Source organism: Dermacentor albipictus, chromosome 5, assembly GCF_038994185.2.
Source record: "Dermacentor albipictus isolate Rhodes 1998 colony chromosome 5, USDA_Dalb.pri_finalv2, whole genome shotgun sequence".
Taxonomy (NCBI): Eukaryota; Metazoa; Arthropoda; class Arachnida; order Ixodida; family Ixodidae; genus Dermacentor; species Dermacentor albipictus.
In genome coordinates, this window is record NC_091825.1 from 47019768 (window position 1) to 47038633 (window position 18866).

Consider the following 18866-nt stretch of genomic DNA (forward strand, 5'->3'; position numbering starts at 1 on the left):
TGGATTCTTTTTTATTTTGCCGCCTTACACAACGGCATCGTCGGCACGGTTGAGGCGCTATTGGCGTTTTCCCGCAATGTGATGCGGAGCGCTGATTGGCCACAGCAGCGCGTTCAAATCTCACGGGCTAAAGCGCGCCTGCCAATGGCTGCTGCGCGGGCAGCGGCGGCTGCTCAAATCCCATGGGCTAAAGCGCGCCTGCCATTGGCTGCTGCGCGGGCGGCGGCGGCTGCTCCCTCTGATGCCGCGCTTGCGTCGTTGTTGCCCCTTGCTCCGTCCGCCTCAACATGAACTTGCGCGCTACTCATTGCCTTGTGCTATCTCTTAGATTATTTGCTCAGCTTTTCTTTTTTTTTTTTTCGCTACTTCTTCGCTGCACGCGATGCCGGCAAAGCCCAAGACAGTACAGATGTTCAGTGCACGAGAGCGCGATATGCGTTTTGTACGAGCATCGAACTTCCCATCTTCCGCAGCGAATGCCGACTGCGTAGACGCTTTTCAGCGGCGGAACTGTGCTTTCGACTGCCACCAGTCGAAAATCCGACACACTGAGTGTGCTTGGAGCCGCAAGAGCTAATTAGAAGCTCCGCAGGAACTTTCTAATAAAAAAAAGACACGCGTTCAACTTTTAAGGCCTGTTTTCTCGGAATGGATTTTTTCGCTAGTAGTGGTGCTGGGGAAGGCGATATCTCAAGAACCGCTCTTCAGATTTGTATGCCGTTTTTTTATTCTGTTCCTGAATGACTTTGCCAGGGGGGCAACAGGCTTCTTTTTTTGAAAGCTGGTGCAGTTAATTTATAATAAGCAATTAATTTTTGATGAATGTGGTCATTACTGGCTACATCAAATTCCAAGTTGTCTTAAAATTTTTTGGAGGGGAAATTAAAGAAAAGGGCTCTTTAGCCCCCTGGGATATCTATCAAGGGATCATCGCAGTGAATTTCAGCTTCCTACGATGTCCTGGCATTTCTCCAGGCTCTTCCTCAGGCATATACATGAATCACCTGGTGATTCATGTATAGAATCCTCGTTCATGTATATAGAAGACCTCAATAACTCTGGAACTAATAAACATATTGAAACTTTGCAGTTCCTCATAGTTCGGTGGTATGAACGCACCCTGAAAGTTTCATCTGGATATTTTAAAAAATAAGAAAGTTCGGTCTCCAGGGTAGCCTCCCCCCTTAAACCTTCAATGTCCACAGAATTTCTGCGTCCATCACAAGTTCTTGCTTCTTGAATGCCTCCATCAAGTTTGACAACTGCAATGGCCCTGGCTGCGATTCATTTGGTTGACATTCCAAGATTGTCAGGAAGTGCCTTATCATGCAGCTACTCCCAGCGGCTTGCATGTGCTCTCTGTGCTTTGAACTTTTTAGGTGGCTTTTTAGTGCTGGCTCCCCACATGACAGTGATGTCAAGCACTTACAACAAAGTTTGCCGTGTGCGGATCTGACATGTCTGGTGCAAGCCACTCTCACTAGATGTCGTTCAGCCACGACTGCTGAAATTTGCATTTTCCAGGCATTGTTGGCATGCATGTTTACTGGCACACACTACGCTGCACTTGCACAAAGTGTCACGATACCACCATACACATATGCAATACATGTGCACTAATTGTTGCAATACAACTGCACATGCACACATGAGCAGCGCTACACGCACACAAAATGACGATACAACCGCACACGCAAGCGCTAAACACGCACAAAATGTCACGCTTCAACCAAGCAAACCACACAGTAGCCGCCATTTCTCTGCTCAACTGGAAAGCAAACAGGAAATGGTGGACAAGCCAGTGTCATCGTGGCCAGACGTTCACAAGCGTCCAATAGGCACATGCTTACTTTTTAGATGCTTACACCATATTTTTAAGAAAATTGTAGCGGAAATTCATGAGGGTTAAAATTTTTGCAAACACAATCTCTGGAAGGTTATTAAAAATTAAAATTGAACAAATTCAAGGATCTTCAAGAATTTCAGAAAATTCTAGGACTTTCAAGGCATTGAAAACTACCTTTTCAAATTCAAGAGTTTTCAAGGAGTTCAAGGACCTGCACAAACCCTGTCAAGGACTTTGAGAAGGTGTACAAACCCTGCAATAATCACATCAATGCTGAACAAACACGGCGCATTTTCGGGGACAGGAGCAAAGAAATGGCCAAGCAGCCACCGCTCACCTTGGCGACCAGGCTCTGCAAGGTGTGGCTGCTGTGGCCAAGCACTCGGAATGCCGACCGCCGAACAACCAGCGCCAGCCCAGTGCCCCGCAGCAGCTCGCATCCCTCGGGCAGCTGGGCTACCAAGGGTCCCCAGTGGACCGCATCCACTCCCTGCAGGGCTAGGACGTCCACATCCTGCGCTGCACGCAGGGCGCGCTCCACATTCGGCTCCGCCATTAGGTCCAGCCAAGACACCGAAAACACCCCACGCTGCGATCCCACATCCCCGTTCTCTCTAGGCACAGCTAGTCCCAACGTGGGCATTGTGACGGCTGGTGCGGAAGCCGGGGGTAGAGGATGCGCTGGCTTTGGCGCAGGAGGAGTCTGGGGTGGTGGAACTGTCACGGACGGCGAAGGGGCCACCGCAGCCGGCTTCGCTGGTTCCACTGGCGTCATAGTTACGTCCACACTTCTCACTGGCGCACTACTTGGTTTCTCCGGGCTGGATGCCGCTGGCCTTGCAGGGGCCACTTTCTCGGGACCTGCTGTATGAACACTGCTCAAATTTGTAGCGCTCGGCTTGTTTTCAACGCTTGGCTGCTTTTCAGGGCTAGGCTTCTCGAAACTCGGCTTTTCGGGACTCGGTTTTGGAAGGGGGGCCCTGTCGGGAACCGGCCTGACGGGACTCGATTTCTCGGCATCCGGCTTGGCAGGGGTCGCTGCCTTTACGGCGCTCAGGTTCTCGGGGCCAGGCTTTTCTGGTGTCGGCTTCTGGACGCTTGCCTTCTCAGGGCTTGGTTTCTCAGCACTTGGTCTGTCGGCACTTGGTCTCTCGGTGCTAGGCTTTGGAGCACTTGGCTTCTCAGAACTTGGTTTTTCAGGGCTTGGCCTTTCAGCACTCGGCTTTTCAACGCTGGGCTTTGCGGGACTTGGCACTGCAGCTGCGGGCTTGTCAGTGCTTGGCTTTACAGGACTCGGCACTGTAGCTGCAGGCTTTTCAGTGGTTGGCTTTAGGGGGCTCGGCGCTGCAGCCAAAGGCTTTTCAGTGGTTGCCTTTTCTGGACTCGCCTTCTCTACCGCTGGTTTTCCCAGACTTGGCTGAGTCGGCTTTTCGGTGCTCTGCTTTTCAGGACTTGGCTTTTCAGGACTCGGCTTTACAGGACTTGGCTTTACAGGACTTGGCTTTACAGGACTTGGCTTTACAGAGATGACCTTTTCTGGACTTGCCTTTTCAACGCTTGGCTTTTCCAAGACTTCCTTTTCTGGACTTTGTTTCTCAGGAGATGGCTTTTCGGATGCTACCTTTTCGGGGCTACGAGCGTCAGTGGCGGCTTTCTCAGAGCTCTTCTTTTCAGGACTGCTGGATGCAGCTTCTGCAAATGTGAAGTCCGACAAAAAGGCATGTGCCGCTACATCAACTGTGCACTCTTTGCCTTAAAAACAAAAACCCTCACAAAAACGGGAAATGACCATAGAGACAGCACATGAGTCGTCGTGCCCAGTTCGTGCCACATTTCTGGGCTTAAACTCATGCACCATGCCGCCCCACAACACACTCGACCAGGCTCACCCTTTTCTTTTTCCACCAGCTTTGTGCCGTCCTGGGACTTGGGTGCCACAGCAGCAGGTGGCTTGGCCTCCTTGTTTTTCGCCTCCTTGTTTTTTGCCTCCTCCGTGTTCTCTGCCTCCTCGCCTTGCTCCATCGGCTCAGCAGCTCCGTCTTCTTCCTTTGCTGCCTCTGCATAGCACACTGACATTGGTTCACGACAGACGACACCAAGGCCTTCTTAACTGTGTACATTCAATAGGCGAAAGCCTTAGCTCTGAGCCAACTCCAATTTCCCAAACTCCAAATAAACATGAAATGCCCGCATGCTCCGATTACAGTAGAATCTTGTTGACACGATCCCACTTCACACGATTTCCCGGAGTCAACGTTCAAGACTGAGAACACAAAAAAATGGCCCAACACAGTTTCACTTCCTTCCTTTGGTCTTTTAGCAACAATGTTCAGTGCACCACCAAACTGTGTGATATGTGCTCTGGCCACTGGATCCCATGTGAAGAGAAGGCATGAGGTACTCACAATCAAGAGCAGTAGGGGTCTGCCACAGCATCGTCCCTCCCGCACTCAAGTGTCAATCTCCCGTGAAAATGCTATTGTGCAGTTAGCTTCCTCTTCATGTACCAGCAAACTCCACGCACATTGTCGCATATCGCCATTCACAGCCATCACTGCCAACCTTATTGGACTGAGCATTCTCACCTACCCTTTTCACAGTGAGTGGCATGCTGCCATTGTAAGCCTACTGCATATTTTTAACAGGCGATAATCAAAACTCATTGCTGTGATGTTTCGCTCGGGCGACACCGTATTCTGCCTCTCATCCACCACCTCGATTTCGCTCCGGTTCCCGTCACTGTTTTTAAACACTACACAACAGGAAACTGACAAAGCATGTCTTCTAGTGACATCGTGTCCCGGTGTCGCCCACCAGCTTGATTTCGATTTCCCATTGCAGTGTTTAAACAAGAAAAATCACAAAATGCGCTTCATGCTGTAGCAATTCTCTGCCCAGGGTATATCCGCTGACCCAAGCAAAGTTCGAAGAGCACAAACGTAAGCATGTCAAAGCTGCAAAAACGACAACACGGGTATTAGATCATTCAGGCCCCACCAGTTTGCACGTGTTGGCACCTCTTGCTGCAATAATTGGCGCAACACTTCGCATTGCTTAGACGTCGGCTAAAGTTGAGCCCACCAAAATTCTAGTGCCATCGGACCATACATTTTACAGGTTAGTATGTTTCCATCTCATTTTCTTTTTCTAAACGAATGAACAAGGTTCTACTGTACATAGATTGTATTGTACGTTAAATTAATGACACCAGGTGGAGCATGTGTCTCAGTGTTTGGTCAATTCGTGATGAATCAGTGCGGCAAATCTGTCTGCATTTTGACAGGCACAGGTAGACAGCTATAGCTGCATAGAACGAAGTTGGTGAAATCAGAAATTTGCTTTGTTATATCAAAATTTTATTGCATTGAAATTTGGCATTTTATGCAAATAAGTACACCAACCGATGGATTTTCCTTACACACAGTACGCAGGGCACGATAGGATCTTATTGCAATCGGACTTTGTATGAAACATGATGCTCCTCCGCTTCAGCGGACGCTCTTCATTGCACAGCACACAATGTTTGCAAGCAGCCACTTGTAATCCAGCCATTTGATCATATGCGTCTGCGGAAGTTTCTATTTAGTACCTCGACATTCCTCCGCAGCGCTAGAGCTTTATTTGAAATCGTGCATAAATACAGTTCCATTATATTGCGGCTTAAATACATGCTATGCTATGGAAAAGAAGTTAAGTTAAATACTTCGCTATAGTGAAATTACTTATACTGAGGTTTCATAAACTTGATGTATTCCGACTTGAATGAAAGCTACAAGGAACCAGGTAACCAATTCATCTATGTAGCAGGCCTGCTGAAGTTACACATAAAGAAAAACCGGCAGAGGTTGAAAGCAGGCGAAAATTTAAAAAAAGAAAGACAGAAAGAAAGAAAGAAAAAATAGCTGACAGGATTAAAATACCGGTGCACACTCACCAGAGGTTGACTCCTTTTCAGCCTTGTCCTCTTCAGCAGTCTCCATGGGCTCTTCATCCTGTTCACCCTCACCCTCAACCTCCTCCTCCTCTTCCTCTTCTTTCTTGTCGGCTCCCTTCTGGGTCCTGCGCCGTTTGGACTGCGGCTCCGACTGCTGGGCACCTCGCTTGGCGCCCCTCCGTCGGCTCGGGGCAGGCGCCTTCTCTTCCTCTTCTTCCTCCTCCTCCTCCTCGGCGGCAGCTGTGGCAGAGGCACGGCTGCCCCGTGTGCTCCGAGCGCTGCGCTTGGGGCGCTCCTCGGCGGCAGGCGTCTTGCGCAGCTCGGCTGCCGGCTTGCGGCCTCTCCGCCGGGGTGTCACAACTTCCTCTTCCTCTTCCTCCTGCAAGTCCATCACCACAGCATGAAAACCCTGGCTCCATCCCCCAAATCACAGAACCATCACTCATCGTCATGCAAATCTGCGAAGAGGCGATACTTTGCCATTTTATGTACACCTAATATTATTAGGAAAGTAGACGTAGAAAGCTTTGCTTTATTAAACGAACTGTTCTCTTGAAGATGAATATTTGTTGCAATGAGGTTATTTAGGTATGATTTGTCTCCTCACCGAGTAACTCCATAAAAAACATGGCGGACAGCCTGGACTCCTATAAGGGTAGTGAAGATGGTGTTGCTTGGAAGTGTCTGGCAGTCAAACTCAGTCGGCATGTACGGTTGACAGCTGTCCTAGCACTTTCACGAAGGTGATGTACCAGTGCAACCATTTGTTGGTGCCGCGGTGGCTCACACCATTTTTTTGCGTCTGCTCACCTTTGAACATGAGTATGGGCACTTGTGCGCAATGCTGCCGGAGCTCTAAAAAGAGAGTTTTTGACACATATGTACTCCCAATTGTGTCGGACATACTTGTGTGGTCTGGCAGCCTACGGGTACTGCTTACGCTATGCAGCAGCACAGGTCTCGCTTGCTTGCTACCACTGACACTGCTTTGTCCCTTGAGCAAAACTGTAATAAACAAAGGACTGTGCCCATTCATTGACATGCAGTTGCAGATGTGCAAACAAATGGCTACAAAGCACCCTGCCCACAAATCTGGGAGTTCTTGCGAGGCGCATCAAGCAATGCACTAGGGGCACCCAATAAGACGCTGGGTAACAACTTTATGATGATATGTGGTGTTTTAATGGCGCAAGGGCCAATTGTGCCCAAAAGGTGCCTGAACAATGTTATGCTGTGAGATGGTGCTATGTAAGATGGTGAATGTAGCATGGCTGTATATGGGCCCAAAATTACCACAATATGCCTAAAAACTATGCAATAGAAGCGTGAGTCTGTACACAGTGAGGCGTTAAATGTTTAAGAGTTGACAGTGTTCAAAGATAAACAAGATGAGAAGAGTACCTGTGAATGATCACGCGACAGTCGGAGTTGCTGTCTATTTATGCAAGGCTGGAGGATATTGCTTGGCCTCCCCAAAAGTCACACACCTGCTGAAGCAGGTGCAGTGAGACCAGCAACAATTGTGAGACCATAGCAATCCCTCCCTTCCATATAAAAGAGAGGGCTGCAAACATGTCATATTAGTAGCCCAGTGTAGATATAATATGCAGAGTGCCAACATCACTGAGGAATGCCATCACTATGCTTATTTAGAGTGGTTCTCTTCCACGGAATAACGCAGGATGCAGTGGAGTACACTCGACAATTTTTGGAAAATATTTCTTCCTGTCAGTTTCTAAGTGCTTAAATTCTATTAGGACATGTACTACAGTGAGCATTTCTCCCACAACTGCTGCAGGTTGTGGGTTCATTACCTGTGAAGGTAAGAACGCGTCCCAAATGTGTGCCCTATTCTCAGTTGGATGGATGCCGCATCCGTTTGCCTTGCTTTCTTTCCACTGACCCAGTTGCCTATTTGGGAGTTTACCAAGCAAAGTCCATTCCGTGCTTTTTTATCCCAGTCTTGTTGCCAGTATTCTTTCAACTTCATACGCAGGAAAGGTTTTAGATCGAGCACTGACACTGCTACGGTGCTGCCTTTGGCTTCAGGTATAAAGCTGCAAATCGCCGATGTTGCTCCTCTCAACAGGGCCCCTATTCTGAAACATCCGCCTTCTGCAAAACGATCGCCTCGGCCACGCCTCTGTCAACGGCACATGCGCATTGGCAGTTTTAGCAAAACCAGAAAATAAACAGTGCCATCTAGTAGTTCCAGCCTATGTCATTTTAATGTCAAGGTGTCGATGGGTGCTCTCGACATGTATTAAATAGACGAACCCGTCTTTTGACATTCGGTTGACGGTGGAGTGTAGTAGAGAGGAGAGGTGGCAGTTTATAGTAGTAGTTTTGGTGGCATCTTACACACATTGTTTTGCTGCGATATTTGTTGATTCATTTAAAATAAAACATCTCACACTACCTTTTTCAATTTATTTTACTTAAAGCGGCCGTAGCCAACCGTAGTCAATGTACAGAACCCGTACTGCGGCCACTACACTCGACAACAGCACACCCGAACCACTCTACACTAGCACGGTACGCTCTCTCTCATGCGATGTGAAGCGTTCAAGAGCTCGTGTTGGTAGTGCATGCTGACGTCATGGGTAAGCAGCCGCTTGATTCATCGGACACGACTATCGGGGCAGCGAAACTATTGCGGAAGGTGAACGTTTCAGAATATGGCCCCAGAAGCACAGAGACCTTGGTTTGCCAGCCCTTAATGGGGCACTAAAGCTAAATATTAAGTGAATGTGGACTGCTAAAATACCATTCGAGAAATCTCGCAGCACTTGTTCTGTGCCATGAAAAGACTTTGTTGAAGAAAAAAATCACGTCAAAAGGGTGCGGATACTATTAGTGCAATTCAAATTGCCTGCCCCCGAGCGAGGGCGCGGTGATGCTGCACACGCTCCCTCTGCCCTTTGCAGCCGTCTGTGTGTCAAACGGTGCCCTACAGACAGGCAAACGCAAACGTGTGGCCATGGAGAAACTGAGCCAAGATAGAGCACTGGATTTGCTGCTGCAGTTGCTTTTGCTCAAGTGGTGAGGACCGTTTGGGCGTCCCGCAACATCACAGAGACGTGGAAATCTCTGCTAATGGCATTTTGTGGGAGCTTCGCGAGCCAGCAAAACCAGCGCAGCACTGCGCGATAACGAAACTACTGAGACACAAAGGTGCGGGCGATGCAGAGTCGAACAAAAACGAAACCTTTCAGCCGCTTGCATCGTTGTCAAGGGTAAGATCAACGAGTTGATTTTTCTAAACATCAAATTGACCTGGACAAATAGCATTTTCTTCCATATTATAATGCAATGCAATTATCTTTTTAGCAACAGAAATAACATGAGGAGTGCCTTCGTCATCGCACTAGTACTAAATGTCTCTGGTGAGTTGCAAATTGTGTCCTGCATTTACCTCAATTTCTCGATTACTAAAGCTTTGTTCGCAATAATACTGAGGTCTTAGGTGTCGTCATGCATTGATATACCACTTTAGCTTGATTTAATACTTGCCTATAGTGTCACTTTAAAAACCTGCAAGGCACCATTGAGCCTGTTTTTGCCTTCATTCTTTCATGGCATAAACATGTTTTCATAGTCCAAAGCAGCAAAGGCATCCTTACGTCACTACAGGAATTGCAGGCACACTGACAGAGGCTGTTCCTAACGCAGGCAATATTCTGATAAGAGGCTAGCTACAGTAAAACTAAAAGAAAGCTAAAACCTAGCTTAAACAGTAGTTTCGTTTTAAAAGCAGTAAAGTAAAATCCCCAACTCAGCGGCCATTGAGTATAATGTGTTTTGTATCCGCATAAACCGTGCCAGCTTATCGTGTACGTATCGGTTAACACGTAGTGTTCCCACTTTTCGTCGTGCAATCACGGCGGTGCGTCATCCCTATCGGGCGGCCCTGCAGAGCAACAAGCCTTAGAAATCAGAACGGCTTCGAAGTGCCCTGTGCGTCTGTGCGCGAAGCCACATCAACATCAACATCATTTCGGCGCCGTGCCGTGCCAGAAAGCATTGTAGCGTTGTGCTAGCAAGGGCTCGCACCATGCCGAAGCTCAGATAGAAAAGATGCCGGGTGCTCAGCATACAAGAAAAATTAGACATTGTATGTGCTATCGAACGTGACACGAAGAAGTCGGCGCTGGCACGCAACAGGGATCTACTGTTGACTATGGCGTGTGGCATTCGGAATGCGAAGAAGTTGCTCGGCAGCGCTGCTGCAACCGCGAATAGATGCCGGCTACGAAGTTTTGAGTTTTCGCCATCGTTGCCTCAGTTGTTGCTGAGCTAATCTGTGAAAGCGTATGAAACAACCAGATTTTTGACCCAGACTGCACCAACAGTGATGCTACTGGTCTATGACATCTTGGAGCAGCTTCTGGAGCAGCCATAATTCATTTCAGAGCAGTAAAATTGACTTTTGGAGCAGGTTTATTAAAGTGATTCCCAATTATATGCAGCTGTCACAGTGGGCAAGCCATGTGAAGGCAGTAAGGGGTCGCAGATACATAAGCTCAATGCAAACCAAAGCAATGACCCCATTCCCCTCTTCCCCTTCATTAAGTCTTTACGACGCCCTGCGGCAAATTGGTGGTGTCCTAAGATGCGCTTAAAAAGCCACTTCAGTGGCTTAGAAAAGCACAGAAGCAGTAAGAAGTGCTACACGCAGACTTTGGATGCATTTTGATAACCTGCTATCACACTGCTCTGCTATCACACTGTGATCACACTGCTATAGATGTATCCTTTAAGAGGGAGCGCTGTATAAAGAAAAGGGATGTTGATAATACAGCCGAGCCTAATGTAATAGGCACACTCTCCTTCTTTACCTTCCTAAATGGAACTGACCATTTTATTATTTTGCTCATGTTTTCCTATTTACTGATTCAAATCAGTGGTAATTTGAGGGCAGGCACATGAAGGCACAGACCTTCCTAAAATGCGCTTTTCTCAAGATCGATTTTTCAGCATTTTTTATCGTTCTAGTACCCACACGGCCCCTTAACTGCAAACTTGGTCTTGTCTGTCAAAACCCAATTGCTGTTTTTACATTTCCTTCACAGAAATTTTATTTCATGCCAGTGCTCTGTTGCGGTATTTTCATGTTATCATAACTCATTATGTCCATGCTAAAGTCAGCGGCCGATTTTCCAGGTCGCCTAATGTTTCAGACAAGTTCTACAATTCAGATGGCTTTGCAGCACCGTCACGTGCCTACAGAGTTGGTGTATAAGAACGCCTGACATTTCGGACGAAAAAAAAAAGCTTTGGCCGTCCGATTTTTCACACTTTTTGACATGACCGCAGGTCTGAAACGGCATTAATGAAAGTCACACCACCGCTCCCGCACACAGAACCATTAGCAGCCGTAGCCGCCACCATAGCAACGCTCAGCTTAGCTACTTCAGACGTTCCATACCAAGCTTCTTGCTGTTCGGTGCCATGTTATACATTGCAACAATTCATTGCTGTTAGCAATGGCGTCGATTCTGCCTTTGAGATCCTTGCCAATGGCTTCGAAGCTCAAAAAAGTATGGCGCGTTGCATAATGCCAGTTCCCAAAACTCAGCTTCACCTGAATTTGGCAATGGTACACGGTGAAGCATATGCGAAGTATTGCGGTGATGCATACGATGAGTGGGAAAGGGTAACTGTCACGGAACACAGCATGTATTCCTGAGTTATGCACGTGTGTACCTGCCGTCTCCTATCACAATACGAGCACCAATACCCCTAATAAGTGTACTGGCAGGCCTTTAGAGCTATTTCAGTCGTCCCTGCGGCATTTTGAGCCCTTGGGAGGGGGGCAGTAAAAGGCATGCATTCATTTTTTCGGACTTCCCGATTTTACGTACGTTTTTGCCTGTCCCTGGGGAGTCAATGTTCGAAAAATCAGATGTTTACTGTATATGCGGTGCCATTTCTCATGCACAAAAGTAACAATGTCACCTTTCTCTGCACAACCAGTTGTCCAGACTACTCTACAAAAGAACACAAGTGCCCCCGTCATGGACTTAAATGTTAACTCTTTATGAACGAGTAAAAATTCTGGGGTATTACGTGCCAAAACCATGATTTGATTATGAGGCATGTCTTAGTGTGAGGGAATCCAGATTAATTTCGACCACCTGGGTTCCTTAATGCACTCAATGCAGGGTACACGGGCACTTTTGCATTCACCCCCCCCCCCTCCCTGTAATGTAGCCGCCACGGCCGAGATTTGATCCCGCAACCTCATGCTTAGCAGCGCAACGCCAAATTATAGACGAGTGTTGCCTACAGCAGGGGCGGGAATGTCCAAAGTCATATTGTAGCAATTTTTGTAGCAGATGAGATTGCATTCTGGAGCAGATTAGAGCCCACAAATTCTGATTTTGGAGCAGTGTGCAGCCCGTATATAGCTTACTGAAGCAGTCTGGAGCATGCAAAAATGGGGCTCAAATGGGCGAGCATGTTCGCTTGCATTTTCATGCGCTGTGAAAGCAACGACATGGCGCCCTGCACTGCGCCGGCGATCTTTTGCCAACGCCTGTCAAAACCAAGGCTGTTCTGGTGCAGCACAGTGCAATTTCGGCCACTTTTCTGCTGTCGGCACAATAGGCACAGTATTGCCACTCCTGCTACAGGCAGCGCACAAGAAAAATCGTTTTTTTGCTTGCCGAGTTTCGGCACTGAGTATGGAAACTGGCTAAATATTTTCAGCCAACACCAGATGACAGGCAGCAAGCATCATTTGTTGGATTAGAGCAAGAACAATGGACCAGTAAGAAGTCTGGCACGCGAATCACCGTCGTTCAGAAGCATGGTCAGAGGAGATGGCACAATGAGAGTTCTCCAGTTACACTGGTATCCCACATGTAATACAAAAGAAAATGAAATGTATACCTATGGTTTGCATATTATGAGAGCTGTATGCGCGAGTTCCAAATGAAACCCTAGGCGGCTTGAAGTGAAGGCCACTTCCAGTGTTCTGTCTGGTGTTGGCCCCTATTGCTGAAGAAGTTTCAGCAAAATATATTTGCACTGATTTTCATTGTAAATACGTCGAAAACAAACTTTTTTTTTTTCACATCCTAGCTCTTTCAATGCTACTGACGCAGGTGTATGCTTCTGCATTTCTGCCCTGCCATCTCACTGACATAGCCTGAAATTCTCCACTCTCTCCCCTTGGATACCAAGAGTGAATGTTTCATTAACCATGTCATTTTTTCCCCCTTCTGCATAGCCAAAAATATATTGTGTTCATTTTGTAATATCCAAGAAAACAATACATGACGTTAGGCATGCATTACCTCCCTCCCAAAAAAGGAAAGAGAAAACAACACTGAAAGAGTAAACGCAAGCATTTTTGAACAGTAAGAAAATACATGGCCCCATAGTCTATTTGCATGCACAAAATTCTTCGTAAACACATGGTAGGGGTTTCACGACCAAGTTAACATCCCTGCACACAATATAGAGGAATTGTTCCATAACAGACTAAGATGTCGACACCCATGACTCAAAAATAAAATCTGCTAGACCTGCTCCCCTTTCTACAAAGCTACAGTGGTTACAAGGATCTGAAATACCGTCACTGACAGATCTTTTTGACATTCTTCACTTCCTTATGGCACTACCACATACTACATACAAACAATGTACACCAGCAATAGAAATTTCATACGAAATACAGTGCATACAGAGCAATTAGCTTTTTCCATTCGTAATATGCTTCACTGCATGGCACAGCTATGCGGCAGTGAAACTGAAACGCGAATAATCCCAACTACCATTTTTTGATATGCCGTATTTGATGCCTCAAAACTACCATCTTTAAGCACTGGAAAACCAAATGTAGAACCCATACTAGTGCTCATGATATGCTGGAGGAAGTCTTCAGTTGCGGATAACTCGGCAAGTCATTTACGATTTAACTAATTACCACACTGAACTGTCATTTCACTGTTTTCTTCGTACCTGCAGAGTCTCCATGGCCAAAAATAAATGTGAACAAACTATTTTTCTTTCACGTGAAATGATACTCGGGCCTTGTGGGGTTAAGGAAACATGCAAATAACTTTGCAACAGAGATTATGGCCTCACATGCACTCCCTCAAAGCATGTACTGTGATCACGGAATGAAACACGTCAATTTAGGGCTAACTAATGCGCATACCTTCGTTTCCACTGGCAGCAGTTCGTGTCACATCGACGCAATTCTTGGGCATACACTTACGTACCTCGTCACCTTCGGTGACCAAATTCCTTGCGACACGACATGGTGCCTCTTACGTACTTTGCACATATGCAGGGTTCTACTGAATGCTCCGTGTCGCGTTTCATTCCGTGAGCACTGTACATATCAAGCTGAACTGACATAGGCTAGACCTACACTGCCTACACAAAAGTGGCATGTATTCAGGGGGAAGATTTAGTTCAGGGGCTCCCATCTAAATACTACATAAGAAAAGAGAAATCGCTTTTCTCCAAGAGAAATCGCTTTTCTCCACAACCACTGCGCCAAACTTGATGGTTTGTTACATTAAAAAAAAAAAGTTAAAATCTAGTGACTGATGAAAATGAATTTTATTTAGGCTGTCAACTTTTTAATGAATATTGCTTAAAAATCAAGAATCTTCAGAAAATGAAACTATGAAACTCAGCCATAAAAATGATACAGTCGAACCCAAACTCACTTATAACGATACCGGTTTTAACAATATATCGGTTATAACAATGAGAAGCTGCTGCACCTTCAACTTTTGTATGTTTTCCATTGAGAAATAACCCACTTACTACAATGCCGCGATGCCGAATTATCAGTTATAATGATGAAGTCTGGCTGCTGGGTATCCTAGCCAAAACGCAGTGAAATGTGAGATCCTTGAAAAAAAAAAAACAAGAAAAAGGAAGAAAACGAGATATTCGAGCTGCTGCACGATGGCTCGCTGCTGCAACAGCCACTGTGCACTCACTTTCCCGCCTTCTCTCCGCGCCTGTCCCACTGCCCTTCTACCCCTCGAAACACGAATCGGCTGCATCCATAGCTTCACGCTGCCCCGCCCTCCGAAACACGAATGGACCGCGCCAACTACACCACAAGCAGATTGCTTGCACGTTGATCGCTGGCTCCTCATTCAGCGTAGTTCTGCTAACAGCTTAACTGCTCGTGTCCGTCTTTGTTGGTTGCGTCGAAGTCATTCCTGGCCCATGTGGTTTCTCAGCTTTGCTTCACTCGCTGCCGAAACCGAAGATGGCTGATCCGCCCAGTGATCACCGGCAATGCACAACGTTGCCGTTGAAAAGAAAGCGCATGGCTATAGATTTGGAAACAAAGTACTTCTAACAGATAAGGTGATCGTCGCGAATGTGCTTGCATTGGATAGCCACGGTGACGACGGCAACGATGACGCGGTAAGGCAGCCTGCCTCAACATTGTCCTCCCAGAAGCCCCAGCAGATGATTCAGTCCCTCCCTCCATGGCTTCGTTTTCACGAGGAAGCTTCCGCTGCACTACGTAGAGCACCTGGATGCCTTGGAGAAGGTTGTCGGCAAGCTTCGCATAAAGCATGCAAGGCTGACAGACATGGTTTTCTATGTGGTTTTCTCGTGCAAGCTAGTGAGAAGTACGTGGCAAGATGCTTGTGGCGTTCTCACCTCAGCGTTTCTTCTGGATTTCTCAACCTGATGTGATGGGCTGCCGCAGCAGCCTTCTCGCATTTTTCAAAAGGCCCCTTTTGGGGCCACCAAAGTGAAGCCTTGGCGGTGCTCGCGTATTGCTTGCCACTCATGACCCCTCTTTGCAGTGGTTATAGCAGTGCCGTTCTTTAACGCTGGCAGCCGCGGCTTGTTACACGCGATAGACGCGTCCAGGAAGCAGTTAAACAAGTGAACACAATCAGCAGCTGGATGTGGAGAAAGCTGGTGAAAAAGGAGAAGGGCACTAGTCCCCCCGCCATTATAGTTTCCTCACATCAGTTCTGCCATCCCCCTATTTTGGTTCTTTCATGCAAGCCGGTTATAACAATTATCGGTTATAACAAAGGAATTTTCATGGCACTTGAATATTGTTATAAGCAGGCTCGACTGTATCACAAATTTGTAAACTGCACCTAATAGTACATGTAAAGTGGACAATACTGATGTAAATGGCTCTTACATTAGCCGCTAATACACGAGTAGGACTTTTGCAATATCCTTGCAAAGAATGTAACAAATTCATGCAAGATATAAATTAATACATCCAATTTGACTGCTTTAAATGCTCTGACGGTTGCAGTTCACAGAACTGCAACATCCGTTTATGGCGCACAGCTACAAATTTGCAGACTTTGCACTTTCTTTTTTTAAGCTTACCAATTTTTTTAAAATTGCCATTTCCAAATCAAAATTCCACTTCCAAGAGGCACTATATATTCACTTTCTCTCTGAAATGCAACAAATTTCATTAAAATCGGCTGAGTGGTTATCTCAGAAAAGCATTTCAGCATTTTACATGTACTATTTGAATAGGCGACGTCGGATTTGGGCACGAGCTAAAGTTTTTTCTTAAACACAATGTTGGCTAGCCACCTAGCGTATCACTGCAATAAAGATGTGGCTATGCTAGCATTAAGCTTTTTTTTTTAATCTCTGTTCACACTGGGGTTGGGGCAGTTTCCTGATATTGTGCTAATCGCATTGCTGTTCAGCAAGATCGCCACTATAAAAAAGTGCCAACCGAGAGATTTACGGCCCTGTTCATATAAACACGAGGACTGAATGGAATTCGGGAGTCTCCTGAACGAATCGGGACAGTTGGCAGGTACGAAAGGGTCTTGCCTAATTGTTTGGACATGATCAGTGCACACGATGTCGCGAGCAGCGTGGCCGCAAACAATGTTGCCACCATCCAAGCTACTGCCTGCGTCTACATAAAGAGACTCCTTGCCCTTCTCAGTGCTGCTCAACTGCTGCAAGACCTTTGTTGACTCAGCACCAAACTGACCTTCTCGTCACTGGCTCCCAACTAGACAGTGCGGCCACGACAAGACCTTGCCATCAGCTTGCAGGGTGGTGGGGATCATGCGGTCGTCGCAAGCAGCTTGCCACCAGCGCGCCTGTCCCGCCAGTCTTGCATCTTTGCCAATCCGAATGGCAACTGCAGATCATTCGGACCTTGGAGGACCAGCCAGCGACGGAACATCTACCGAGTTTGCATGTGCTGGACGAACGGCTAAAGCTTGTGTGTACATGAAACGCTCTGAACTGTTTTCATGCACACCTTCTAAACGGGTTGCGCAACAGCCGAACACGGAACACCTCTGTAACCTCGACTACCACAATATTACAAGCGGACACTACAGTCTATGCTCGTCGCAACGGACCCGTGTACAACAGACTTTCGGATATGAGGGACCATATTTCTGCCTTAGTTTGTTCTACTCATTTTATTAGTGCAACCAAGTTTTATTTTAACGGACCAAGCTACAACAGACTATCAGCTACAGCGGACAAAATTAGTGGCAATTGTTTTCAAAATCAGGCGTAAAAACGTACCTTTGCCATGTCGACACGGGCTCATTACTGACTTGCGGGAGTCGTCCGACAATTGCGGCTCAATGTCCGGTACGCGAGGAAGGAAAGCGGGGCGGATAAAACCCCTAAAACTTCGTAAAGTAGCGACGCTCTCCTCCACCGCCTTCACTCCTCGTTTCTCCTTTCTTTTGCATTCCCTCCTCGACCGTGGCACCACCTACATCGCTTGAGTGTAGCAGAGGACCTTTCGTAGAGTCAATGAACGCATAGCAAGACGGTGCACTTTATGCGTTCGCGTTGCCTTTCTATCTCCGAGGAAATTTCTGCACAGCATAGAATCTCTATATGCAGGGTTACACAAATTCAGTGGCAACAGGTGTTTTTTCCTGTTTATATAACTATTTAAAAAGAAAAATCTTAAACTAGCGTTAATGTCGCATGATGACTCCGAATGTATTGCGTGTGCGCTAGATTAGGTACGCAACATTTGTCAAGCTCGTGTCGCAAGATTTTGTTGCGAATGGTTGTAAATAACACGGTTACCATCGAGTGCCAACATCCTGGCCTTCAGCAAGCCCTCAGTAAACTAAATATAACGCACCGTCCTTACCATGTGAATTCACGATGCATATCAGCTATGATGCACTAAGGCTGGCAGAGGGCACGATCGCTGCTCTGAAAGTTTGATATGAGTGTTAAAAGCTACAGTGCCGCCAACGTGCATGCTTGCCAATATTCTAAGCATGCGTTAAAGGCTCAGAGGTAGGCGCTAGTGCTAGTATGTTTCTCGTGCCTCAAAATCAACATAAATCCGCATGGCCGATCATTGAGTCCGGGACTCTGCATACTTAGAAAATGAAATCAGTTTTTTAGCATTCGTTCGCGAAGCGGGAACGCAGTAACAACGAGCGCTTCGTACATCCTCAAACAAGAGCATAGTGAGCTTACACTGAGTAAATTATTTTTTCTGACTAGTGGCCCATCACAAATACCATTTCATTTTGCATTTGCTTGTCCGTTCACGAAATGACATACTTGTCACAAACCGAGCTGCAATGAGGTGCATGCATTGAGGACAATTGCACTCGCTCTGAAGTAACATTTGAGAGATATGACTTTATAGTGAAGTGATGAACATGGAAAGAATTGCCGCACTATGATGCGGCCGAAAATGTGCGAAGTGAAATGATGCAGTCGTTCATATTTAAGAACAATTTGTTGCCTCATTACGTAATTAAACGCACCAGCCTAAGAGCCCTACAGCGTCTAAGAGACATAGTGGCCATACGAACTAAAAGTTGAACGAACAAGTAAGCGAATGACTAAACGAACGAACAAACGACTAAACCATTCAGTGAACGAGCGGGCGACTGCATGTTTTCTTTGAGAGTTCTCCACGGCCACATCTCAACCTTCACACACTTTTAGGTTCACGCGAAATAGCAAGTCTCAAAGACCTATGATGTTGTCATTCAGTGACGAACGTGCTCTGTAACTCGGTTTCTGGAGAGCACGCACGTTTTCCCTTTGTATTGCAAATCCACCGAGCAACGGCCAATGATAAACATGAACACAAGA

At 46.7% G+C, this 18866-nt stretch overlaps 1 protein-coding gene across 2 annotated transcripts in view; it reads right to left on the reverse strand.

Moving 5' to 3' along the window:
• Nucleotides 1-18866, reverse strand: part of LOC135899247 (nucleolar protein dao-5-like) — a 47059-nt gene that overhangs the window by 19146 nt on the left and 9047 nt on the right. Inside the window, exons 5-7 of one of the 2 annotated variants that reach the window (XM_065428524.2) lie at nt 5781-6159; nt 3736-3915; nt 2184-3538 (exon numbers count right to left, since the gene is read on the reverse strand). In XM_065428524.2, coding sequence (XP_065284596.1) covers nt 2184-3538; nt 3736-3915; nt 5781-6159 — 1914 coding nt within the window. The remainder of the gene's footprint in view (nt 1-2183; nt 3539-3735; nt 3916-5780; nt 6160-18866) is intronic. The other variant, XM_065428525.2, reaches the window with a different exon arrangement.